The 21,069-nt window shown below is 44.2% G+C and overlaps 1 protein-coding gene across 1 annotated transcript in view; it reads left to right on the top strand.

Annotated features, from left to right (window-relative positions):
• The window catches only part of LOC121650714 (kinesin heavy chain-like), a 95,097-nt gene that overhangs the window by 25,054 nt on the left and 48,974 nt on the right, over positions 1-21,069 (top strand). Inside the window, exons 8-12 of the mRNA XM_042002398.1 lie at positions 5,519-5,643; positions 6,321-6,425; positions 18,800-18,948; positions 19,200-19,348; positions 19,608-19,777. Of these exons, the coding sequence (XP_041858332.1) occupies positions 5,519-5,643; positions 6,321-6,425; positions 18,800-18,948; positions 19,200-19,348; positions 19,608-19,777 (698 nt within the window). The remainder of the gene's footprint in view (positions 1-5,518; positions 5,644-6,320; positions 6,426-18,799; positions 18,949-19,199; positions 19,349-19,607; positions 19,778-21,069) is intronic.

The following is a 21,069-nucleotide window of genomic DNA, read 5'->3' on the forward strand; positions in this document are numbered from 1 at the left end:
CTTTACCTGAGGGAGGGAAGGACAGGTGAGTTGTTTATGGAAATTGGATAACTGTTAGATTTGGAGAGAGTGGGGGGGCGTGCTACCAGGAGGACTTCTGTTTTAGAACTGTTGAGTTTGAGGAAGTTGGATGAAAACCAAGAATGAATTTCTTGTAGACAGGTGGTGAGGGAGGTTGGTGGAAGTGAAGAGGATGGTTTGGTAGAGAGGTAGAGCTGGGTGTCGTCCTCGTAGCCATGAAAATTAATATTGTGTCTGCGAAAGATGTAACCAAGTGGAAGAATGTAGATAATGAAAAGGAGGGGCCCCAGGACTGAGCCCTGGGGCACACCAGCAGAGACAGGGAAAGAGTTTGGTTCATGGGATTTTAGTCGAATGAATTGTGTGCAGCCAGAAAGGTAAGAAGTGAACCAGGCGAGGGGGGTGTGAGTGATGCCGATGGATGATAGTCTGTCAAGGAGATTGCTGTGAGAGATGGTGCCGAATGCTGCGGTGAGGTCAAGAAGGATGAGAATGGATAGTAAACCTGAATCTGAAGCTATGAGAAGGTCGTTGGAGATTTTGAGGAGTGCTGTTTCAGTACTGTGAAGGGGACGGAAACCGGATTGAAACTGCTCATAAATATTGTTGGTGATAAGATGGTTATGAAGTTGAGAAGCAACAGACTTTTCGAGGATTGTGGAAATGAAGGGTAAATTGGAAATTGGACGAAGGTTATTGAAATTTGTGGGGTCCAAGCCAGATTTTTTCAAGATAGGTGTAACTGTAGCGGCTTTAAGTGCAAGAGGGATGGTTCCAGAGATTAGGGAGGAGTGAATAATGTTGGTGATGAGGGGAGCAAGTGGGGAGAGGCAGGTTTTAACAAGAGCTGTAGGGATTGGATCGAGCTGACAGGTAGAGGGTTTGGAGTTGAGGATAGATTCAGAGATGGCTTGGACGGAGGGGAGAATAAAATATTTGTAATATTGCTGAGGAGAGAGAAGAGAGTTCTGGAGTTGTGTTGATTGGACTGAATGACACCAGAGTAGTAAGCAGATTTTGCTAAGGAAAGACTGTCCGTGTATAGCATTATATGTTTATTGTACATTTCTTTGTGTATAGTGAGTCCAGTTTTGTTATAGAGTCATTCCAGTTGTCGTCTTTGGGATTTGAGCCGACGGAGGGCAGGAGTGAACCAGGGTGCAGAGCGGGTGGAGGAGACAGATCTGGTTTTCAGTGGAGCATGAGTATTCAGAAGAGTATAGAGATTGTTGTTATAGTGGGAAACCAGGTCATCAGTTGGCGGGTGGACTGGGAAAACTGATAATATCAGAAGAAAAAGTCTCAATGTTGATGTTCTTAACTCTACGGAATGAGATGGTCCAGGGGAGAATGATTCTGGACAGAAGGAGGTTGACATTGAAAGTAATGAGTCAGGCCACAGGGTTATCAGACCTCGGCAGGCTGGCCAGGACACTGTGATTAACACCGCGGCCTGCAGTATCGGGATGACTGCGAGTAGTGGACCAAGTTGATTTTATGGAGTAAGAGTCATGGTACTGGAGCTTACCGCCCGATCCGCGGTGAATGTATCTCCGACGGGGCTGAAAGGTGATGTCCGGGTGGATGTCAAGACCAGGTGGTGGCTGTGGAGTGCAGGTGTGGCGCCGAAGTTTTAAAAGTTCAGCAGCAGAATACTGGAGGAGTTCACCTGCTTGCAGGTGGACAAGAAACACGAGGAGCCAGCCAACAGCAAACCAGCGAATGGTCTGTAGAATGAACATCGCTTCTTGTGAGGAGAGAAGCGGGCCCCGGTAGGAATCTGTCGAAAAATAAAATTTAAAATTTTACCAAAGAGCAGCTGCGGCAGACACGCCAGCGTTCACTCAACCGGAAGCTGTTGCGTGCCCTTCTCTTCACCCGAGTGTCCAGAACATGCTGCCATAAGTCAGACGATACGACTACAAAGTCGATCATCGAACTGCAGCCTAGAGTGTCCTGGTGCCAATTGCACATGTGGACACTCTTATGTCTGAACAAGGTGTTCGTTATGGACAGTCCATGACGAGCACAGAAGTCCAACAACAAAACACCATTGGGATTTAGATCAGGGGGGCCATTCCTCCCAATCACGCCCCTCCAGGTCTCGCTGTCATTCCCCACATGAGGAGGGAGGCTACCCTTCACCGGGGTAAACCCCAACGTACAGGCGCCAAGTCGGGGGGCAATGAGCATGCCCACACCTGCTCGGCGCCTCTCACCAGGAGCAACTCCAGAATCGAAGAGGGTCCAGCCCCTCTCAAGGACAGTGGTTCCAGAACCCAAGCCTTGTTTTAGGTGAGTCCAACTATATCTAGCCGGAACCATTCAACCTCACGCACCAGCTCAGGCTCCTTCCCCGCCAGAGAGGTGACATTCCACGTACCTAGAGCTAGATTTTGCAGCCGAGGATCAGACCGCCAGGGTTCCCGTCTCTGCAGCTCACACTGCACCCTTATGGCCCCTCCTGCAGGTGCTCGCCTCCGTGCCCCACCTCCAGGCCTGGCTCCAGAGGGGGACCCCGGTGATTCACGTCCGGGCAAGGGAAACCTTGGTCTTTGCTTTTTCATCATCATTGCGGTGACTTGAGCCGCACTTCGTCTGCTCCCTCCCCTAGACACCTGTTTGCCATGGGTGACCCTACCAGGGGCATAAAGCCCCGGACAACATAGCCGCTAGGATCGTCAGGACGGACAAACTTCTCCACCACGATAAGGTGGTGGCTCAGGGAGGAGTAACGCAGTTAATGACATAAATTAGTTACCGCCATTAACGCCTTATTTTTTGACAGCCCTAGTGCTTGAATTAATTTCAACTTTAGTTTCCTGAACTTCAACCCCTGACTGATGCTTGTTTTTACTGATGAGATCATCTTAACGAAGATTCGTTTAATGCAGAGCCACCAAAGGATATTTGTTATTTTTGAAGAACCACATTTTTATTTCCATTTTTAGGTTTTAAAATAAAGAAAAACATAAGAATAAACAGACTTTCTTCTATGGGATGTAGACATTTGTGGAAAATGATGTAAAATAAAAAAAAAAGTCCCTGATTTCCAACCTAATGACAAGAAAGATAGATTTAAAAAAATATTTTAGCCACGTATTTAGAGGCATTGTGGAGGGTCCAGAGAGAGTTGCAGCTTGGAGACCCCTGATGTCGTGTTTGTAAACCAAAATTTACTACATTTTCTTTATATAGCCGTAGGCCTTCTTTTCTGTTCTGATCCAATATCGATTTGGGTCAGTGTTACCACAAAAGTTTTTTTTTTAGCTAAAACCTGAATTAATTACTTTGTGTATATGCAACATATTAATACTAGTATTATTTTGATATTCAGCCACAATTTAATGAAGTATTTGTAGTTAAAGATGGCTATAAGGACCAACCCCCCTCCTAGACTGTTGAAGCAATTGCTTTCACAAACATGCTGTGGGGCAGAATTACTGAACAGTTCCAGAGCTGCCACCAGAGGGCGCCAGAGATGTCTCTACCTGCAGCAGTAGACTGCTACTGGGACACTAACCAGGTGCATTATTAAAAATATGATATTAAGAATACACCCTAAAGCTGTTGCTGTTGAATACAAATGCAATTTTATTTCAACATAGGGCTGGGTATCATCACTAATTTCCCGAATTGATTCAATATCGATTCATTTACAGCTAATTATGTAACACCACATATTTTTGTTGAATAGCAAAAACGTTTTCAGATATTTTTTTTAAATATATAAAACACTGAGTACATTTACTTGACAATCAAAATATGTAACGATCTATTCTGACACATCTACATTCTTAATTTCTGACGTACCATGACAATACAGTGTTTCCCAGATTCAGAGCCAGAAATGATGTTATTGGGAAAGAAAAAAAACCTAGAGGACAGAAAAAGTTGTTAAACTTTTTAAATATCCTGATTAAACTGGTTTGAGCCACTCTAAATATTCTTTAACTTCAGATATTGTGTTGATGTTAACACAACTTACAAAGAATATTGGATCCATTTAAACTGGTAATACGACTTAGAAATTCCTGCAATGATGGTAGATTCAGCTTGATCAGCTGTGTGCGTTGCCGGGACGACCATGACACTATCAGAAAGAAGGAGAAATCCTCCATCTGCTCCTCACTGGAGCAAGATGCTACCATCTCCACCTGCTGAGAGAATCTAGAGAAAAACTCATCTTTCTGTCTGATTTCCAGCTGGTTGACGTGTTTTCCGTGCACTCTGTCCTCTGATGGAAACTTGTGTGTGTGTGTGTGGGTGTGTGTGTGTGTGTGTGTGTGTGTGTGGGTGTGTGTGTGTGTGTGTGTGTGTGTGTTTGTGTGTGCTGACTGCCATGGGCACAGAGAGCAGCTATAACATGTCGTCATGGAAACCAGATAAACAGCATCAGACTTACTGTTTGATAAAAGGACGAAGTGTAAACCTGCTGTAGATTAAATGTGACTTTAAATGAGCATATATGATTTATTATAAACTACGTGTGTGGTGACATCACTTCCTGTTGAACTTGATAGTGACCACTAGCGTTAGCAGCTAATATGAGTGCTACGATCTTAGCGTTAGCTGCTAACGTGAGCGGTAATATGCTGCAAAAGACTTTACGGGTGAATGTAATCCACACTAGTGAATGAAAACATCTAAACTTGACGTTGTCTCGGTATGAGAAGCTCATTTTAGACGGAGGCGACACAGGAAATCAGTAGTGCGTTTGTATATGCTAAGATCTCGCTGAACCTCGGTAAGTCACGTGAGAGTATGGTCACATTACCGGAAATGAAGATGTATAAAAAAATAAATCTCCAGTTTTATGAATAGATATTGGGTTTATTTCATTTGAACCGATTATAAATTGATGAATTGATTTTTTCAACCCTTATATATACATATATACACACACACACGGACAAAGTTGTTGGTACCCTTTGGTTAATGAAAGAAAAACTCACAATGTTCACAGAAATAACTTGAATCTGACTAAAGTAATAATAAATAAAAATTCTATTAAATTTAACTGATGAAAGTCTGACGTTGCTTTTCAACCATGCTTCAACAGAATTATTAAAAAAATAAACTCATGAAACAGGCCTGGACAAAAATGATGGTACCCTTAACTTAATATTTAGTTGAACAACCTTTTGAGGCAACCACTGCAATCCAACCATTCCTGTAACTGTCAGTGAGACTTCTGCACCTCTCAGCAGGTATTTTGATCCACTCCTCATAAGCAAACTGCTCCAGTTGTCTCAGGTTTGAAGGGAGCCTTTTCCAGACGGCATGTTTCAGCTCCTTCCAAAGATGCTCAATATCAATTTTGTCCACGTGTGTGTATATATATATATATATATATATATGTACATGTAAATGACTGTAATGATATAAATAACTCCTACGGGGCACTCTGCATTGTGGTGTATTACTATGTCACACCAGTATGACCTGCCTCTTGTCTTTCTTGTCTCTCCTGTCCTGCCTGTCTCTCTGGTTCCAGACATGAACGAGCACAGTTCTCGCAGTCATAGTATTTTTCTCATCAATATCAAGCAGGAAAATGTGGAAACGGAGATGAAACTGTCGGGGAAACTTTACCTGGTGGACCTTGCTGGCAGCGAGAAGGTGTCCTTCATCTTTCTCGCTTCTTCTTGTCTTTGCGTCTTCATCACAGCTGTTTGACTTCACAATAAACTAGAGATTCATCACTGATTGAGAAGTCACAAGTTTTTACCACAGAGATCTGATGTCCTTGGACTTTAACAGGAAACATAATCAGCTCTCACCTGTCTTTCTTCTGTCCCTCACCTGTCTCTCACATGTCCCTCTACTCTTGCTCACTTGTCTCTCACTACTGTCCCACACCATCTATCACCTGTCCCTTAACTTTCCCTCACCTGTCTCTCACCTGTCCCTCACCCATCCTGTACTTGACTCCACCTGTTCCTCATTTGTTTCTTTCTTGTCCCTTTACTGTCTCCCACCTATCATTCACCTGTCATTTACTTGCCTCTCACCTGTCCCTCATCTGTGTTTTACCTTTCTGTTGTTTCTCCTACACGTTACTCACCTCTATCTTTTTTGGCCCTCAATTGTATCGCAGGTGTCTTTCCTGTTTCAGAACTGCCTCTTGCTTGTCCATCTCCCGTATATGACCTTTCTCTTACCTGTGTATTGCTTGTCTATCTCTTGTTTCTTACCTGTCTTTCACCGTTCTCTTACTTGTCCCTCACCTGTTTCTCATCTGTCTCATACCTGTACCTTCATACCTGTGAGTCAGTGATGTTTTTTCCATTGGCCAGGTGAGTAAAACCGGAGCAGAAGGTTCTGTTTTGGATGAAGCCAAGAACATAAACAAGTCTCTGTCAGCTCTCGGGAACGTCATCGCTGCTTTGAGCGAAGGAACGGTGAGTCTCCACCAGGTGATGGTGCTAAGAACTTAATGTTTCTCAGGTGAGTCTGAGCTATATAAAGATGATTATAAAGATGATATGCTTGGGATGAGATCATTTTAGATGCCTGTCCTATCTCGAGGCCCGGATTTCTCTTTTTTTTCTAGCTCTTCCTCTCCTGTTCCTTTCCTCTGCTAAGGTTCACTCTATCAGAGTCTGTCAGAGAATAGTAAGAGAATAATTCAAACTGGTGTTCCTTTATGCTGGTGAAACACTGAGTTTAACAGTTCTTATGGTTTTTTACTGGTTCTTACTAGCTTTTTACTAGTTTTTAGGCTTTTCTTAAAAACCCTTGTTATTTTAATTGTGACTGTAAACTGTAATACAGAGATGTTTTTTTTTTTTTTTCGCACTGATCAATAATTCAAGTGCGACAGATGCTATACCAGACGCTCTGCCAAAATTTTGACCAGTTTTACTGGTTTTTATTGGTTTACCTGTTATAAGCCTTTCTTCAAAGCTGAACTGTACATCCACACTATTTTTACCCTGGTTTTAAATGCTTTGGTTTTAATAAAGAAATGTTTTGGTCTAAAAACCAGAGAAGGCTTGAAATGACTGCTTCTGCATTTTGGTTGAAAGCCTAGAACTAACAAACAGATCACCAACCTTAAAGAAGACATCTGGAAGTTTTCCAAGAAACTGAGGTCCAGGAATAAGCAGCTGAATTCCCTGATGGACGTGGTGCACCAGAGTCGATCTACATAGCATCAATGAAAGCAGTTCTCCAGGACACCGTGCCTTGGGATCCTGCTACCTCGCCACGGCCTTCTTCCAGCTCCTTGCCTAAACATCCGCCATCTTGGTCCACGGTGGTCTGCCACTCCAGGAAATCCTTCACTGAACAAGGTCCTGAACAAGGATCAAACGTCAAACAGGGCCCCGGACCACTTTTGGGGAAAAGTTGTTCGGATCGAGCTGTCGTCGCTAGCGGCCCCTCTCTGAGGCCCACAGATGGTCCCCTGCGAACTGCAGTCAGATCGGAGCACTTTTAGATACAATGGCCCCGCCCCCGGACCCCGTCGGGGCCTCGGTTACATAGAGGAGGCCCTGTTGACCAATTTTGAGGTATTGGGGCCCCCCCAGACAGACTTAATGTTGATCTTAACAGACCTGAAGCTTTGTTTTTACCCGAGGAAACACTGGAGAGTTTGTCCTGGTTGATACAAAGATGCTGGTCCAGTTTTCTCCCAACCACACCAACAACCTGCCTTATAGACCCCATTCCCACATCACTTTTAAACATTTTATGGTTTCCTTAAGTAGGAACTTTTAGATATTGTAAATTACTCTCTCCAGACGGGCGTCTTCCCATCTGTCTGTAAAACAGCGGTGGTGAGGCCCCTTCTGAAGAAGAGGAATTTAGATCCCACTGTTTTTATTAACTACCGACCTGTATCCAACCTACCATTTTTAAGTAAAATCATAGAAAAGGTTGTTTTTATTCAGTTAAATGAGTTTTTGGATAAAAACAATATCTTGGAAAAATATCAGTCTGGTTTTAGGAGAAACCCCAGTACTGAGATAAAGATAGTTAATGACCTCAGATTTAACTCCGACTCTTAGAAACTTTGCACTGGTTCTACTGGATCTTAGCGCTGCCTTTGATGCAGTCGATCTCCAGATTTTACTAGACAGTCAGAAGTCTGGTGGGCCTCTCAGGTACTGTTCTTAAATGGTGTTCCTCCTATCTCACAGACCTACAGTTTTATGTAAGTATGGATACCTGCTCCTCAGGAATCCATGAAATAAAATACGGGGTTCCCCAAGGACCAGCTCTAGGCCCACTCCTCTTTAATCATGTTGCCTCTTGGGGATGTCATCAGGAGACACGGCATTGATTCCACAGCTATGCTGATGATACGCAGCTTTACATCAGAATTCCAACATTTTAACCCTTCCCGGTGTGGGAGAAACCTGGTTTCTTTTCTACTCTGAGCTGGATTTTATTCACACAGAAATATAACAAAAACTGGATTTTATCATCTTAAAAACAGTCGTCCATTCCTCTCTCTGCCAGCAGTGAGGTGCTGATGCTTTTACTTCTAGTAGAACAGATGACTGTAACGCCTACTCTCTGGTCTCTAACCTGCAGCTACTCCACAACTCAGCAGCAGAGTCCTGACAAGGACCACCAGGTCTAAAATCACTGCATCGGCTCCCTGTGCGTTTCAGGATGATTTTAAGCTTCTTTTACTGGTTTATAAATGTCTTCATGGTCTTGGACCTTCTCATTTATCTGACCTTTTAAATTATGAGCCCTCGCGGACCCTGAGGTCCTCTGGTACCGGCCTCTTGGTTGTTCCCTAAAGTCAGAACCAGGACTGGTGAGGCCTCAATCCACCACTACGGGCCTGGACTGGACCAGCCTGCCAGAGAACCTCAGGCTGCAGAGACTGTTGCTGGTTTAAAAACAGGCTGAAAACCTTTTGGCTTATAACTGAATTTAATCTGATTTTGTTTAGATTTTTACTTATTTAATCATTTATTTCTATTAAATTTCCACTTGTTTATGTGGCTCCATACTTGTTTTTATCAACTCCTTTATTTTATTTTATTTATTTCATTTTATTCTATTTATTTTATTTTATTTTATCCTGAAGTCCTTTATATCTATATTTATTCTTGTGGCTCTTATCGGTTCTTACTGTTTCTAAGTTTATTTAATCTTGTTTCTACTGTTTAACTCCAGTGTTTCCTCCTGGAGATCCTTCACACCGGTAGGTCTGCCTGCTGTGTCTGCAGGATTGTTGCCATAGTAACTGCCCTTGTCTGGGGGCTGTGGTGTGGACCCCGGCCTGCCCTGGCCTGGGTGGGTCCTGTAGTGGCGCCCTCTGTGGTCATGGTGGGCTGGTTTCCGATGTTTTCATTCTGCTGGTGTTTTATACGTCATCCAGTTCAGGGACGGTAGCCAGGGATGGAGGTCATGCTGCTACAGAACGGGGTCTGGGTGTGTGGGGGTTAGAGGACATGCACTTTGTTTGTATAAACACGTTTATGCCTCTGATTGACTACGGTGATGTTTTAAATATGCATGCATCCCCACAATGTCTTAAGTCACTGGATGTTGTTTATCATGGAGCGTTGAGGTTTATGAATAATCTCAAAGCTTTAACTCATCATTGTATTCTGTATGAAAGAGTTGGCTGGCCCTCGCTGTGTATTCAGAGACAAAACCATTGTCACATCTTTATTTATAAGGCAATATTAAATCTGCTTCCCTCATACTTATGTAATGCTATCCAATCTAAAAGAAACAGTAGCTTCAATCTTCGTTCTGTGACTCAGGATGTATTTTTGCTCTATACCCAAAGTCAGACTTGAAATGGGAAAATGAAGTTTTAGATATGCTGTTTGTTGCAGGATAAGCTATGTCTGGGGAACCAGTCTCCTTACACCTTTTTAAATGACGAGTCTTTAGGTTGTAAATCTTTTTACTAATATTATTTTGTAACTTGAAATGTTGATGTATGTTTGTGATTTTATATGTAATTTTATTGGTGGTTTTAATTGATTTGTAACTTGCTGCTGTCTTGGCCAGGACAGTCTTGTAAATGAGATTTTTAATCTCAGTGAGGTTTTTCCTGGTCAAATATATAAATAAATAAAAATTAAGAATAAGATACGATAACATAATCTTTTATTTGTCCCTCAGTGAGAAAATTTTGGTGCTACCACAGCAAAGGTGATAGGTGCAAAAAAAGAGCAGATAGAGATATGAATGACAAACTGTACAGAACAAAAACTATATAAAAGAGTCTGTATAAGAAGGATAATCTATATAGAAGTCTATATAAGACATTGAGTTTACAATGTTACAGTAATGATATCACACATCTGTGTGTGTTATTAGTTCCTGTTGTGGCAACTGGCAGCTGTGCAGATTGTAGAGTCTGACAGGAAGGAAGGACCTGCGGTTTCTCTCCTTCACACTGCGGTGAAGCAGCCTGTCTCTGAAGGAGCTGCTTGGGGTGGGACGTTTCCTCCATCAGGGACGAAAGCTTAGCCATCATTCTTCTCTCCGCCACCACCTCCACCGGATGGAGGGGGCGTCCCAGGACAGTTGGCCTTCTTAACCAACTTGTTCAGTTCTTCCTGTCAGCAGTCGAGATGCTGCTGCCCCAGAAGACCACACCATCATAGATGGCTGATGCCACCACAGAGTCAAGAGAGGGTATAGACCTCAATAGAGCCTCCTGCTCTCCAAAAGACCTGAGTGTCCTTAGTGTTGTCTGTCCAGTCCGGCTTGTTGTTCAGGTGAACACCCATTTACTTACGTAAGATGTCACCCTCTCCATGTCCATTTGCTGGATGTTCTCTGGTGCCGGAGGAGTGTTCAGACCTGTGGAAATCCACCACCAGCACTTTGGTTTTCCCTGCATTGATCTGGAGGCGGTTCTGCTGGCACCAGCACATGAAACCTGGATCAGTTCTCTGTTGTCTCCATCTGTGATGAGGCCGACGACTGCAGAGTCATCTGAGAACTTCTGTAGATGTCAGTTTGCTGTATGTGAAGTCTGCAGTGTAGATGGTGAAGAGGAAGGGAGCCAGAACTGTTCCCTGTGGGCCCCCGTACTGCAGATCACCCTGTTGGACTCACAGTCTCGTGTCCTCACATACTGTGGTCAGTTGGTGAAGTAGTCCAGATCCATGTTGTGAGATTTAGGTCTCCCCCTGTGACTTCCAACTTGTCTCTCAGAAGCGTGGGCTGTATGGTGCTGAAGCACTGGGGAAATAAAAAAACATGATTCTTACAGTGCTCCCAGCCTTTTCCAGGTGAGGAGGGATCTCTGTAGGAGGTAGATGACCGCGTCATCCACCCCAATACCAGGCTGATAGGCCAACTGTAGTGGGTCCATTGATGGGGTCACTAGAGGCCGGAGATGGGCAAGATCCAGCCTCTCCAAGGTCTTCATCAGATAGGATGTCAGTGCCACCGGCCTGTAGCTGTTGGGGTACTTTGGGTTTGGGGTCTTTGGAACTGGTGCTACGCAGGATGTTTTCCACAGCTGTGGAACTCTCCCCAGTTTCAGACTCTGGTTGAACATGTGACGTACTATCCCACACAGCTGGTCTGCACATGTCTGAGCATCACAGAAAACTACCCACACAGTTGACTCAAAACAGTCCTTCAGGGCCTCCTCAGCCTTGTCGGACCATCCTCTCACTGTGCGAGAGACAGCTGGCCGCATGTGTACCAGAGGGTTGTATATGGGCCAGAGATGCACCACGTTGTGATCAGCTCTTCCCGGGGGTGGATGATGAGCTATATGCCTCCTTGTGTCTCTTTCACACACACGAACACATGTCTGTGTTTGAGTGTGTGTGAAGTCCTATCACTTGTTGTAGTCTTTTCACTGGTTGTAGTCTTATCACTAGTTGTCTTACCAGTTGTAACCATCTGCATTGAAACTGTTTCACGAGTTGTAGTTTCTCACCGATTGTAATCATCTCACTGGTTATAGACGTCTCAATGGTTGTAGTCTTATCACTGGTTGTAGTTGTCTCACTAGTTATAGATGTGACAAAGCTGTCTCGTTTCTGACAGCCGTCCCTACTAACACTGAGTCCGTACACACACACACACACACGCACACACACACACACACACACACTTGCCTGGCTAGTCTTGTGGGGACCAGTTCACTCACGCCAAGGTCCAACAGTCACATTACCGCAGTGAAACACACAGGAATTCAATCTGCCTCATCTAGCAGTTTATTAAGGGTGCACACCTAGGGTTACTGGTATGTGTCGTTTGTTGCTTACGTACCGTCCTCCACCTGTCTGTGCCGTGGCTTGGGTCAAAACTGAGACAATGTCCAATCAGCTGTTAAGAAGCCGACATGCACATGACAATCATGTGATCACTGGTTCACTCCAAACATTTTCATTTAAAAAAAAAAAACATTTATTACTTTTGTATTTATGCTACTGTAATGAATTTAATTTTCCTAAATGAATGTGTAGAATTTGTTATTTTTGTCTTTATTTTATTCCTGAGGAAACTTAACAAAAATGATTTATTTATAGAATTTAAGCATTATTGAGTATACGGGGTGGGGCTTAGAGTATATTTAGAGTATGTAAAGAGAAGAGTGAGAAGTGCAGAGGGTCATTGAGTTGCATTGCTGAGAGCTGGAAGGAGGTTCAGAGGTTTGAGTACTGGAATATTTTTTGGCTGGTCTAAAGAAAGACAAACAGTTTTTTTTTTATTTACTTTTTCCACTTTTGTAAATATGTAAATATTATTCTTAGTACTGGAGTTTTGGAGATTTTTTTTGCACTGTTGAGCACAGTTTGGGAGCCACGAGCACAATAAAACCACCACAAACTAAAAAAGTTACTTAGCCTGTTTATTGATTGGCAAAGAACCCTGCTACAAGTGGTGTCAGAAGTGGAATGGCAAGTCGTGGAAAATAGACAGCTCACCCTCCAAGATGAACTCGATTGCGCTCACAGGCAAAGGATGACTTGGACCAGGAAGCTGGTATGATGTTGTCTCTTTCACGCCACCAAGTAATACAGATGACGCAGTAACTGGATCAGACCAGCAGAGACCAGACTCCATATGTCACACACAGCCAAAGATTCCTCCATACCAGGTGGGAGAGGACATTGACAGCTACTTATGTTTTGAAAGAATTGCTAAGACCTGGAAATGGCTAGAGACTGGTTCCGCTTCTCTCAAGAAAAGCTCTGGATGCTTATACCTCCATGGATGAGGACAGAGCTCACTCATACTGAGACCTGAAAGCAGCATTATTAAGCAAGTTTGGCATATCACCTGAGACATACAGACAGATGTTTTGCTGTGCATTTGTGCCACCTGGAGAAACACCCACAGAGACATATCACCGCTTAAAAGGACTCTACTGCCGTTGGATTCAGCTGGAGCAATGGACCAAAGAGCAGATTGGAGAGGCCATCATCCTGGAGCAACTTCTTCACGTCTTGTCGCCAGATGTGAGAACCTGGGTTAAGGAGCATGAACCATCAGATGGATTAACAGCAGCAAAACTGGCTTTACAGTACCTCAACACACGCAGAGGAGGGCCAGCGACATGTACCACCACCTTGGTTCAACCCACCACAGACGTACGGCCTTCAGCTCTTCTGACATTGCAGGTCTGGACACAGCGGGCAGGTCTGGACACAACGGGCATCCTCCAGGTACCACCAGCAACGGGTAAGACACTGATTTGCTATTATTGTCAGCAACCTGGACACAAAGCTTCAGTTTGTCCACTGGAAAAAAAAAGTCACTGGTGCTCCTTACGTACCTAGAAATGAGCTGGAACCAACTGAAAATGACAAAATAAGGAAGAGACCATATAAATCATCCCCCATAGGGCATGGTATAACTGGTCCATGTAGTTCCTGGCAATAAACAGCTTTAATAATAATAATAATGGATTAGATTTATATAGCGCTTTTCAAGGCACCCAAAGCGCTTTACATTGTGTGAATCCATTATTCATCCACTCCTCACTCATACCTGGTGATGGTAAGCTACGTGTGTAGCCACAGCTGCCCTGGGGCAAGCTGACGGAAACGTGGCTGCCATTCTGCGCCTACGGCCTCTCCGACCATCACCGAACATTCATCCACACATTCATACACCAGCGATGCCAACACTGGAGGCAAGGAGGGTTAAGTGTCTTGCCCAAGGACACAACGACAGATGACTGCGGGAGCGGGAATCGAACCGCCGACCTTCCGATCATTGGACGACCTGCTCTACCGCCTGAGCCACTGCCGCCCCTTTAGGGACTGATGCTCCTTTGGTGATGTGTTTGCTACAAGAAGGGGAGCCTGATGACATTTCTGGGACTGCTAATGTTGATGCTAACACCAATAACACTGCTAATGCTAATGACCAGGAGGGTGTTTCTTGTCCAGTGATCACTCAAGCGCAATTGAAGGCTGGTGTCATGCCTCTCCCAAAATTGAATGGTGGTCTTTGTGAGGGTGGCACCAAAGGGCCAAAAAAGTCCAGACGGCAACGTCGTGAAAAACAGCTTGGTATAACTGAATACAATGTACAAGGTTTAAACACAGACAAAGTGTGGGAGATACCTGAAAATATTGTTGAGTTACAAAAACAAAATAACACACTGAAGACCCTGTTTGCCAAGATGATGGATGTTGGGAATGTTAATCCTGTGGGGAATGTTTTCTTTATTGTTGAAAATGGTATATTGTATATAAGCAGTGACAACCACAAATGTCTTGTAATCCCAGTTTGCTGCAGACCCCTGATAATCCATTAAGCTCATACTGTTCCATGGGCTGGGCACCTTGGAAGGCATAAAACTTGCATAGCTCACGTTTTTATTGGCTTGGTATGTACAAAGACATTCAATCATACTGCATGACATGCCCAACCTGTCAGTAAACATGTGTTCTTCGCAGGTCAGCTTGTGCTTGCCTTCAACCACTTCCAGTTATCTCCACACCGTTCTGAAGGATTGCCATGGACATTTTTGGACTGCTGGTAAAAAGCAGCCAGGGAAATCAGTATATCTTGGTAATCTGTGACTACGCCACCCGGTATCCTGAAGCATTTTCCCTGAGCACCATCACTTCTTCAGCAATTGTCCATGCTTTGAGTGCAGTATTTTCCAGAATGGCCATCCCTGATGACATACTGACAGACCAGGGTGCTAACTTCTGCTCTAGACTCATGCAGCAATTCCACAAACAGCTAGGCATCCACGCTATTAAAACCACACCATACCATCCACAGACTGATGGACTGGTCGAGAGGTTCAGCCAGACTCTGAAACGGATGCTGCAGAAATTTGTGTCTGATACGGGTAAGGACTGGCATCGCTGGCTACCTTTTCTCCTCTTTGCCTATCTTGAGGTTCCTCAAGCATCCACTGGTTACTCACCATTTGAACTGCTGTATCGCTGGGACGTCCAGGGACCCCTGGATCTACTCCACAAAAGCTGGAAAGGTCCTGCTAGCAACACAGAAGAGAGAGGTGTGGTGCAGTGTATCCTGGAGCTGAGAGAACGTTTGGCAAAATACAAAGAAGAGGCAGAAATGAACTTACAAGAGGCACAATGCAAACAAAAGCAATGGTACGACCAGCAGGCACGACAGCGGGACTTTGAACAAGGTCAGAAGGTGCTCCTACTCCTTCCTTCCTCCGACAGGAAACTGTTATCAAAGTGGCATTGACCCTACACCGTTACCTGGAAAATGGGCCCGGTGATGTATGAAGTCCTTCATCCTGATAAAAGAAGCCCAAACATACTTACCATGTCAACCTACTAAAAAGATGGAAGGAACCACAGAGTCAGGTGGTGACAGTGGGCCCGGTGGTAAGAGGAGAAGTTTTTGAAAAGGAAAACCCAAGTTGGGACACCTTAATCCAGACTGCAACGCCAGTGCTTTCCCATCTCACACCTGACATCAGACCTTTTACAGGTGTTTCAGGACACGCCATCCCTGTTTGGAGTGAAGTCAGGCAGAGCCTCAGTCACTCAACATGTCATCCAGTTAGCAGACAACCGACCCATCAGAAAACGACCATACCGTGTTCCTCAGCAGCTGGTTGGGAAACTGAAGGAGATCACAACCATGCTGGAGATGGAAGCCATCACAATCAGGGTGGTGCAGCCCAATGGTCCTCCTAACCAAAAAGGATGACTCAGTACGGCCCTGCAAAGCTGAACACCATTTCAGAGTTTGATGCCTATCCCATGCCAAGAACTGACAACTTGCTGGAGAGAGTTGGATCTGCCACGTACATCACCACACTAGATCTTTGCAAAGGATACTGGCAAGTACCTTTGGAGCCCTCCTGCCCACCCTAAACAGCTTTTTGCACCTGCTGGACTATTTCAGTTCACTGTCATGCCGTTTGGCCTCCATGGAGCCCCAGCAACCTTTCAAAGAGTGATGGACAGGGTCCTCCAGGGATATGAAGACCTCGGTGTTGCCTATTTTGATAAAGTGGTCATCTTTAGCACCTGGGAAGAGCACATCAACCATCTGAGGAGAGTCCTGGGAGCCATTCAACAGGCCGGTCTGACTTTAAATATTGCCAAGTGTAAGTGGGCAAAACAAGAGGTTCGAAACTTGGGATAACAGCTGGGACAAGGAGAGGTACGGCCACAGGTTGACAAAGTGGAGGCCATTCTTAACTGCCTGCAACTATGGACCAAAAAGGAGTTTGTTCCTTCCTGGGTTTGGCTGGCTGGTATCACAATTTTGTACCGAAGTGTGATGGTCGCCTAGACAGCCACACACAGTGAGCTTGGTCTGTAACCTTTTCCTTATTTCATTTACACTTTATTTGTAATACTTACCATTTCTTTGATATTTCACCTTTTTATTAGCCGGTTTGGCTGGGGTGGTTAACTAATTGGGTGCATACTTTTAGTTGACTCATTCTTGTCACCTTATTAATTTGGTAAGTTTATTTTCTTTGAGTTGCCAGTTCATGGGAAAGTTGCTGTGTGTGGGAGGCCCAGGCCTGTTAAGGACAAGAGTCCCAGCTGAAGTGGATCTCCCTTGATGAGGCTGCAGCCTAACTGGACTCATCATTGCACAACAGAATGGGAGAGGGGTTTAGGTTTTCTATTGTTTTTTGTATTACTTTATTTGTTCTTTATGCAGAATTAGCAGGATTTGTTTCCCTAATGAGTTAAGACTCTAAATTGGTTAAGTTCTGTTGCTGCCAGAACTTACAGCACTTACCACCAAAGACCAGAAAAACCCTGTGGCCTGGAATGAGGATTGTGAGAAAGCCTTCAGAACCCTTAAAAAACAGCTGTGTTCATCTCTGGTCCTGCGCAGTCCAGACTTTAACAAGAAGTCCCTGGTGGAAGTGGACACATCAGCCGTGGGAACTGGAGCAGTTCTGGCCCAGGATGACGAAGGAGCTGAGTGACCCATCCTGTACCTGAGCAGGAAGCTACTTCCTCATGATACCAGGTACTTTGTCATTAAAAAGAAGGACTGGTTATAAAATGGGCTCTAGAAATTCTGCGCTATTATCTCTTGGGAAGAGAATTTGATCTAGAGACTGATCATCATGCTCTCGCCTGGATTAGTTCAATGAAGGACAATAACAGCTGGCTTACACGTTGGTACTTCTCACTACAACCTTTCTAGTTCCACATCCACCATCGATCTGGAAAGTCCAATGTTGTAGCAGACCATCTGCAATGGTTGCCAAACACTGCCAACCTTGGGGAGGAGAGGGATGATGTGACAAAGCCGTCTCATCTCTGACGGTTGTCCCTACTAACACTGAGTCTTTATGTACACACACACACTCGTCTGGCTAGTCTCATGGGGACAAAGTCACTCACATCAAGGTCCATTACCGCAGTAAAACACAAGAGGAATTCAATCTGCCTCATCTAGCAATTTATTAAGGGTGCACACTTATAATTCTGCTAGGTTTACTGGGTATGTGTTGTTTGTTGCTTACTTACTGTCCTCCACCTGTCTGTGCCGAGATACTAAAGTTTGTTTTTTTTTACTTCTTTTAATTTTGTAAATATGTAAATATAATTCTTGCACTGGAGTTTTGGACATTTTTTGCACTGTTGAGTACAAATTGGGAGCCATGGGCACTATAAAACCACCACAAATTGAAGAGCAACTTAGCCTGTTTATTGGTTGGCGAAGAACCCCGCTACAATAGACATCTCCACAGTTGTAGACATTTAATCGATTGTAGTCATGATTTTCTCAGTTGTAGTCATCTCAGCGGTTGTAGTTATCTCACTGGTTTTAACCGCCTCACTGGCTGTAGTCCTTTCACTGGTTTTAGTCGTCTCTCTGGTTGTACTCCTATTACTACTACTAGTCGTCTAACTGCTTGTAGCCATCTCACTGTGTGTAGTTGTTTTACTGGTTGTAGTCATCTCAGTTGTAGTCCTATCAGTAGTTGTAGTCATCTCACTGATTGTAGCCATCTCATCGGTTGTAATGTTATCATTAGCTGTTGTATTTCACTGGTTGTAGACGTTTCATGGGTTTTAGTAGTCTAACCGGTTTTAGAATGAGCTTCAGGTGAATCCTCGTTTCGCTGTGTCTTGGCCTTGGATGAGGTGGAGGGGGTTGATGTTTTATCATGACGATTCTGTCGTAGCACTGAGCTATAAAATCTGTCAGGCTGGCCAAATCCCCCATGCGGTGCTCCAGAGTGTACCTTAAAGACACTATTTCCTAGTTTCAAGATTAATTTATTAGACTGTAGAGAATATAATTGAAGGAATGAATAATTGTTTGAGTTTGAATATGCTGTTTCACCGGAAATATGTCACAGCATCAGCTTCACTTACCTCTGTTCTGTTTTAAGAAAACCCACGTTCCATACCGAGACAGTAAGATGACCCGGATCCTGCAGGACTCTCTGGGAGGAAACTGTCGGACCACCATCATTATCTGTTGTTCACCATCTGTTTACAACGAGTCTGAAACTAAGTCCACTCTCATGTTTGGACAGAGGTACAGGAACACACCTGAGCTCTTCAAGATAAAAGATCTTTGTTTGCTCAGTAGAACCTGTAGAACCCATCTTAACAGAAATGTTAAAAATAAATGAATTTCAGAAAATATATATAAAAAGTTAAGTTTTAGTGAATTATAGTTGATGATAAGCAAATAATTATTATGTCATCCAGTAGATCCATGATGATGGGCAATAAAGTAACCCCCAATATTAATAGAAATCAGAATTAACTGTGATGTGGTCTCAGGGCTAAAACCATAAAGAACACAGTGTCAGTCAACCTTGAGCTGACGGCTGAGGAGTGGAAGAAGAAGTATGAGAAGGAGAAAGAGAAGAGCAGAAGTCTGAGCATCATCATCCAGAAACTGGAGAATGAGCTGAAGCGCTGGAGGAAAGGTGAGGAACACTGAGAATGTAGCGAACAGCATTCTGATTGGTCAGTGAATCATGCCACTTGATGATGTCACACTGTTTCTGTCCTCTTTGTTGGACCTTCAGAATGTGGCTCTTTAAAATGAGTTTCTCTCAATGGCCTGCACGTTGGTGGGATGGCCTTGCTTAATAGCAAGATGTCACTCTGAATATCTTAAATGTGGAGGATTGGGTCAGAGAAGATAAGTCAGCTAACCCTGTGTCTCTGGATGAACCTGTCCAGGTGAGTCTGTACCTGTGGAGGAGCAGTTGAGCAGCAGAAACAAGAAGAGCAGCAGTGACTTGCCCACAGTAATTGACAGCTTGGCCCCACCCACCGTCCCTCTGTCCGAAGAGGAGAAGATGCAGTATGAGACGCTCATCACGGACCTGTATCAGCAGCTGGACGAGAAGGTGAGTCCAACCTGCACCAGCAGGTTGACGGCAAGGTGAGTCCAAGTGCAGGTTGGACTCACCTTGTCATTGAAGTAGATGAACAGCAGGTGTCCTTATTGTTCAGGTGTGTCAGGGTAGCATGCAATGTGTGGGAGATGGCGTCAGCTGTAGAGTGGTTTGGATGGTATGCAAACTACAAGGGGTCCAGTAAGGACTGGATGTGGGTCTTGACAAATAGCTCAAAGCACTTTATCATGATGGGAGTCAGCACTACTGGGTGATAGTTGAAACGTCAATGATGACTTCTTTGGCACAGATATGTGGTTTTCTTGGGGTTCACAGGCCTCAAAGCATGCATAAAAGTCATTCAGCCTGTCCATAAGGTGAGTGTTACTGCTGTTGGCCCTTCTGCAGGTCCTGTCTTCAAGGCTCAAATCCAGGGGTGACGAAGCTTTAATTTTATTTGTTTTTTTTACTGATTTTTAATGTTTATTATTTTAATCTGTAGTGTTTTATGTTGTAGTTATTTTATTGTTCAGCATGTTGGACAACTGGTTGCAGGACATGGGCTATGCAAATACATACGAACTTGAGCTTGAATTCATAATCAATAATAGTCTTGTTAAGCAAAACCAACAGATTGCATCCAATCTTGACTTTGATCCAATCCCCTATCCTGAGCATGCAGGGGGCAACAGTGGAAAGGAAAATCTTCTTTGAAGAAAAAACTCCTGGCAGAGCTAGAACCAGAACCCAGCTCAGGGAGGGCGGCCATCTTCCTGCACCGGTTGGGGTGGAGAGGCCAGGAAAGAGAGACCAACAGACACTTCAACTTTTATGCTGAGAGGAGAAATACATTAATCATGCCGATACTGTCATATGTTTGTACATGGAAGATGGGAAGCAGGGAGATGAAAAGGAAGAGCCCAATGCATCATGGGACGTGCCTCAGCAGTATAAGCCTATGGCAGCATAACTAAGGGATGGCTAGACCCTAAATAACTAGATTTATCAGAAAGAAGGTTTTCAGCCTGATCTTAAAGGTACAGAGGGTGTCTGCCTCCCAAACCCAAACTGGGAGCTGGAACCATAAGAGAGGGACCTGATAGCCAAAGACCCTGTCTCCCATTAGACTCTTAGAGACTCTGGGAACCACAAGTAGACCTGCACTTTTCTGATAGTGTTGTGGGGTTATGGGTTTGTATTTGTTCTTTGAGACCAGGGTTAAAAGCACTTACCAGCTGTAGCTGAAGTTTGCTGGACAGGTAGTCTGATAGGCTGTGGTAGTTTCCAACATACACAAAAGCACT

Source organism: Melanotaenia boesemani, chromosome 12, assembly GCF_017639745.1.
Source record: "Melanotaenia boesemani isolate fMelBoe1 chromosome 12, fMelBoe1.pri, whole genome shotgun sequence".
NCBI lineage: Eukaryota > Metazoa > Chordata > Actinopteri > Atheriniformes > Melanotaeniidae > Melanotaenia > Melanotaenia boesemani.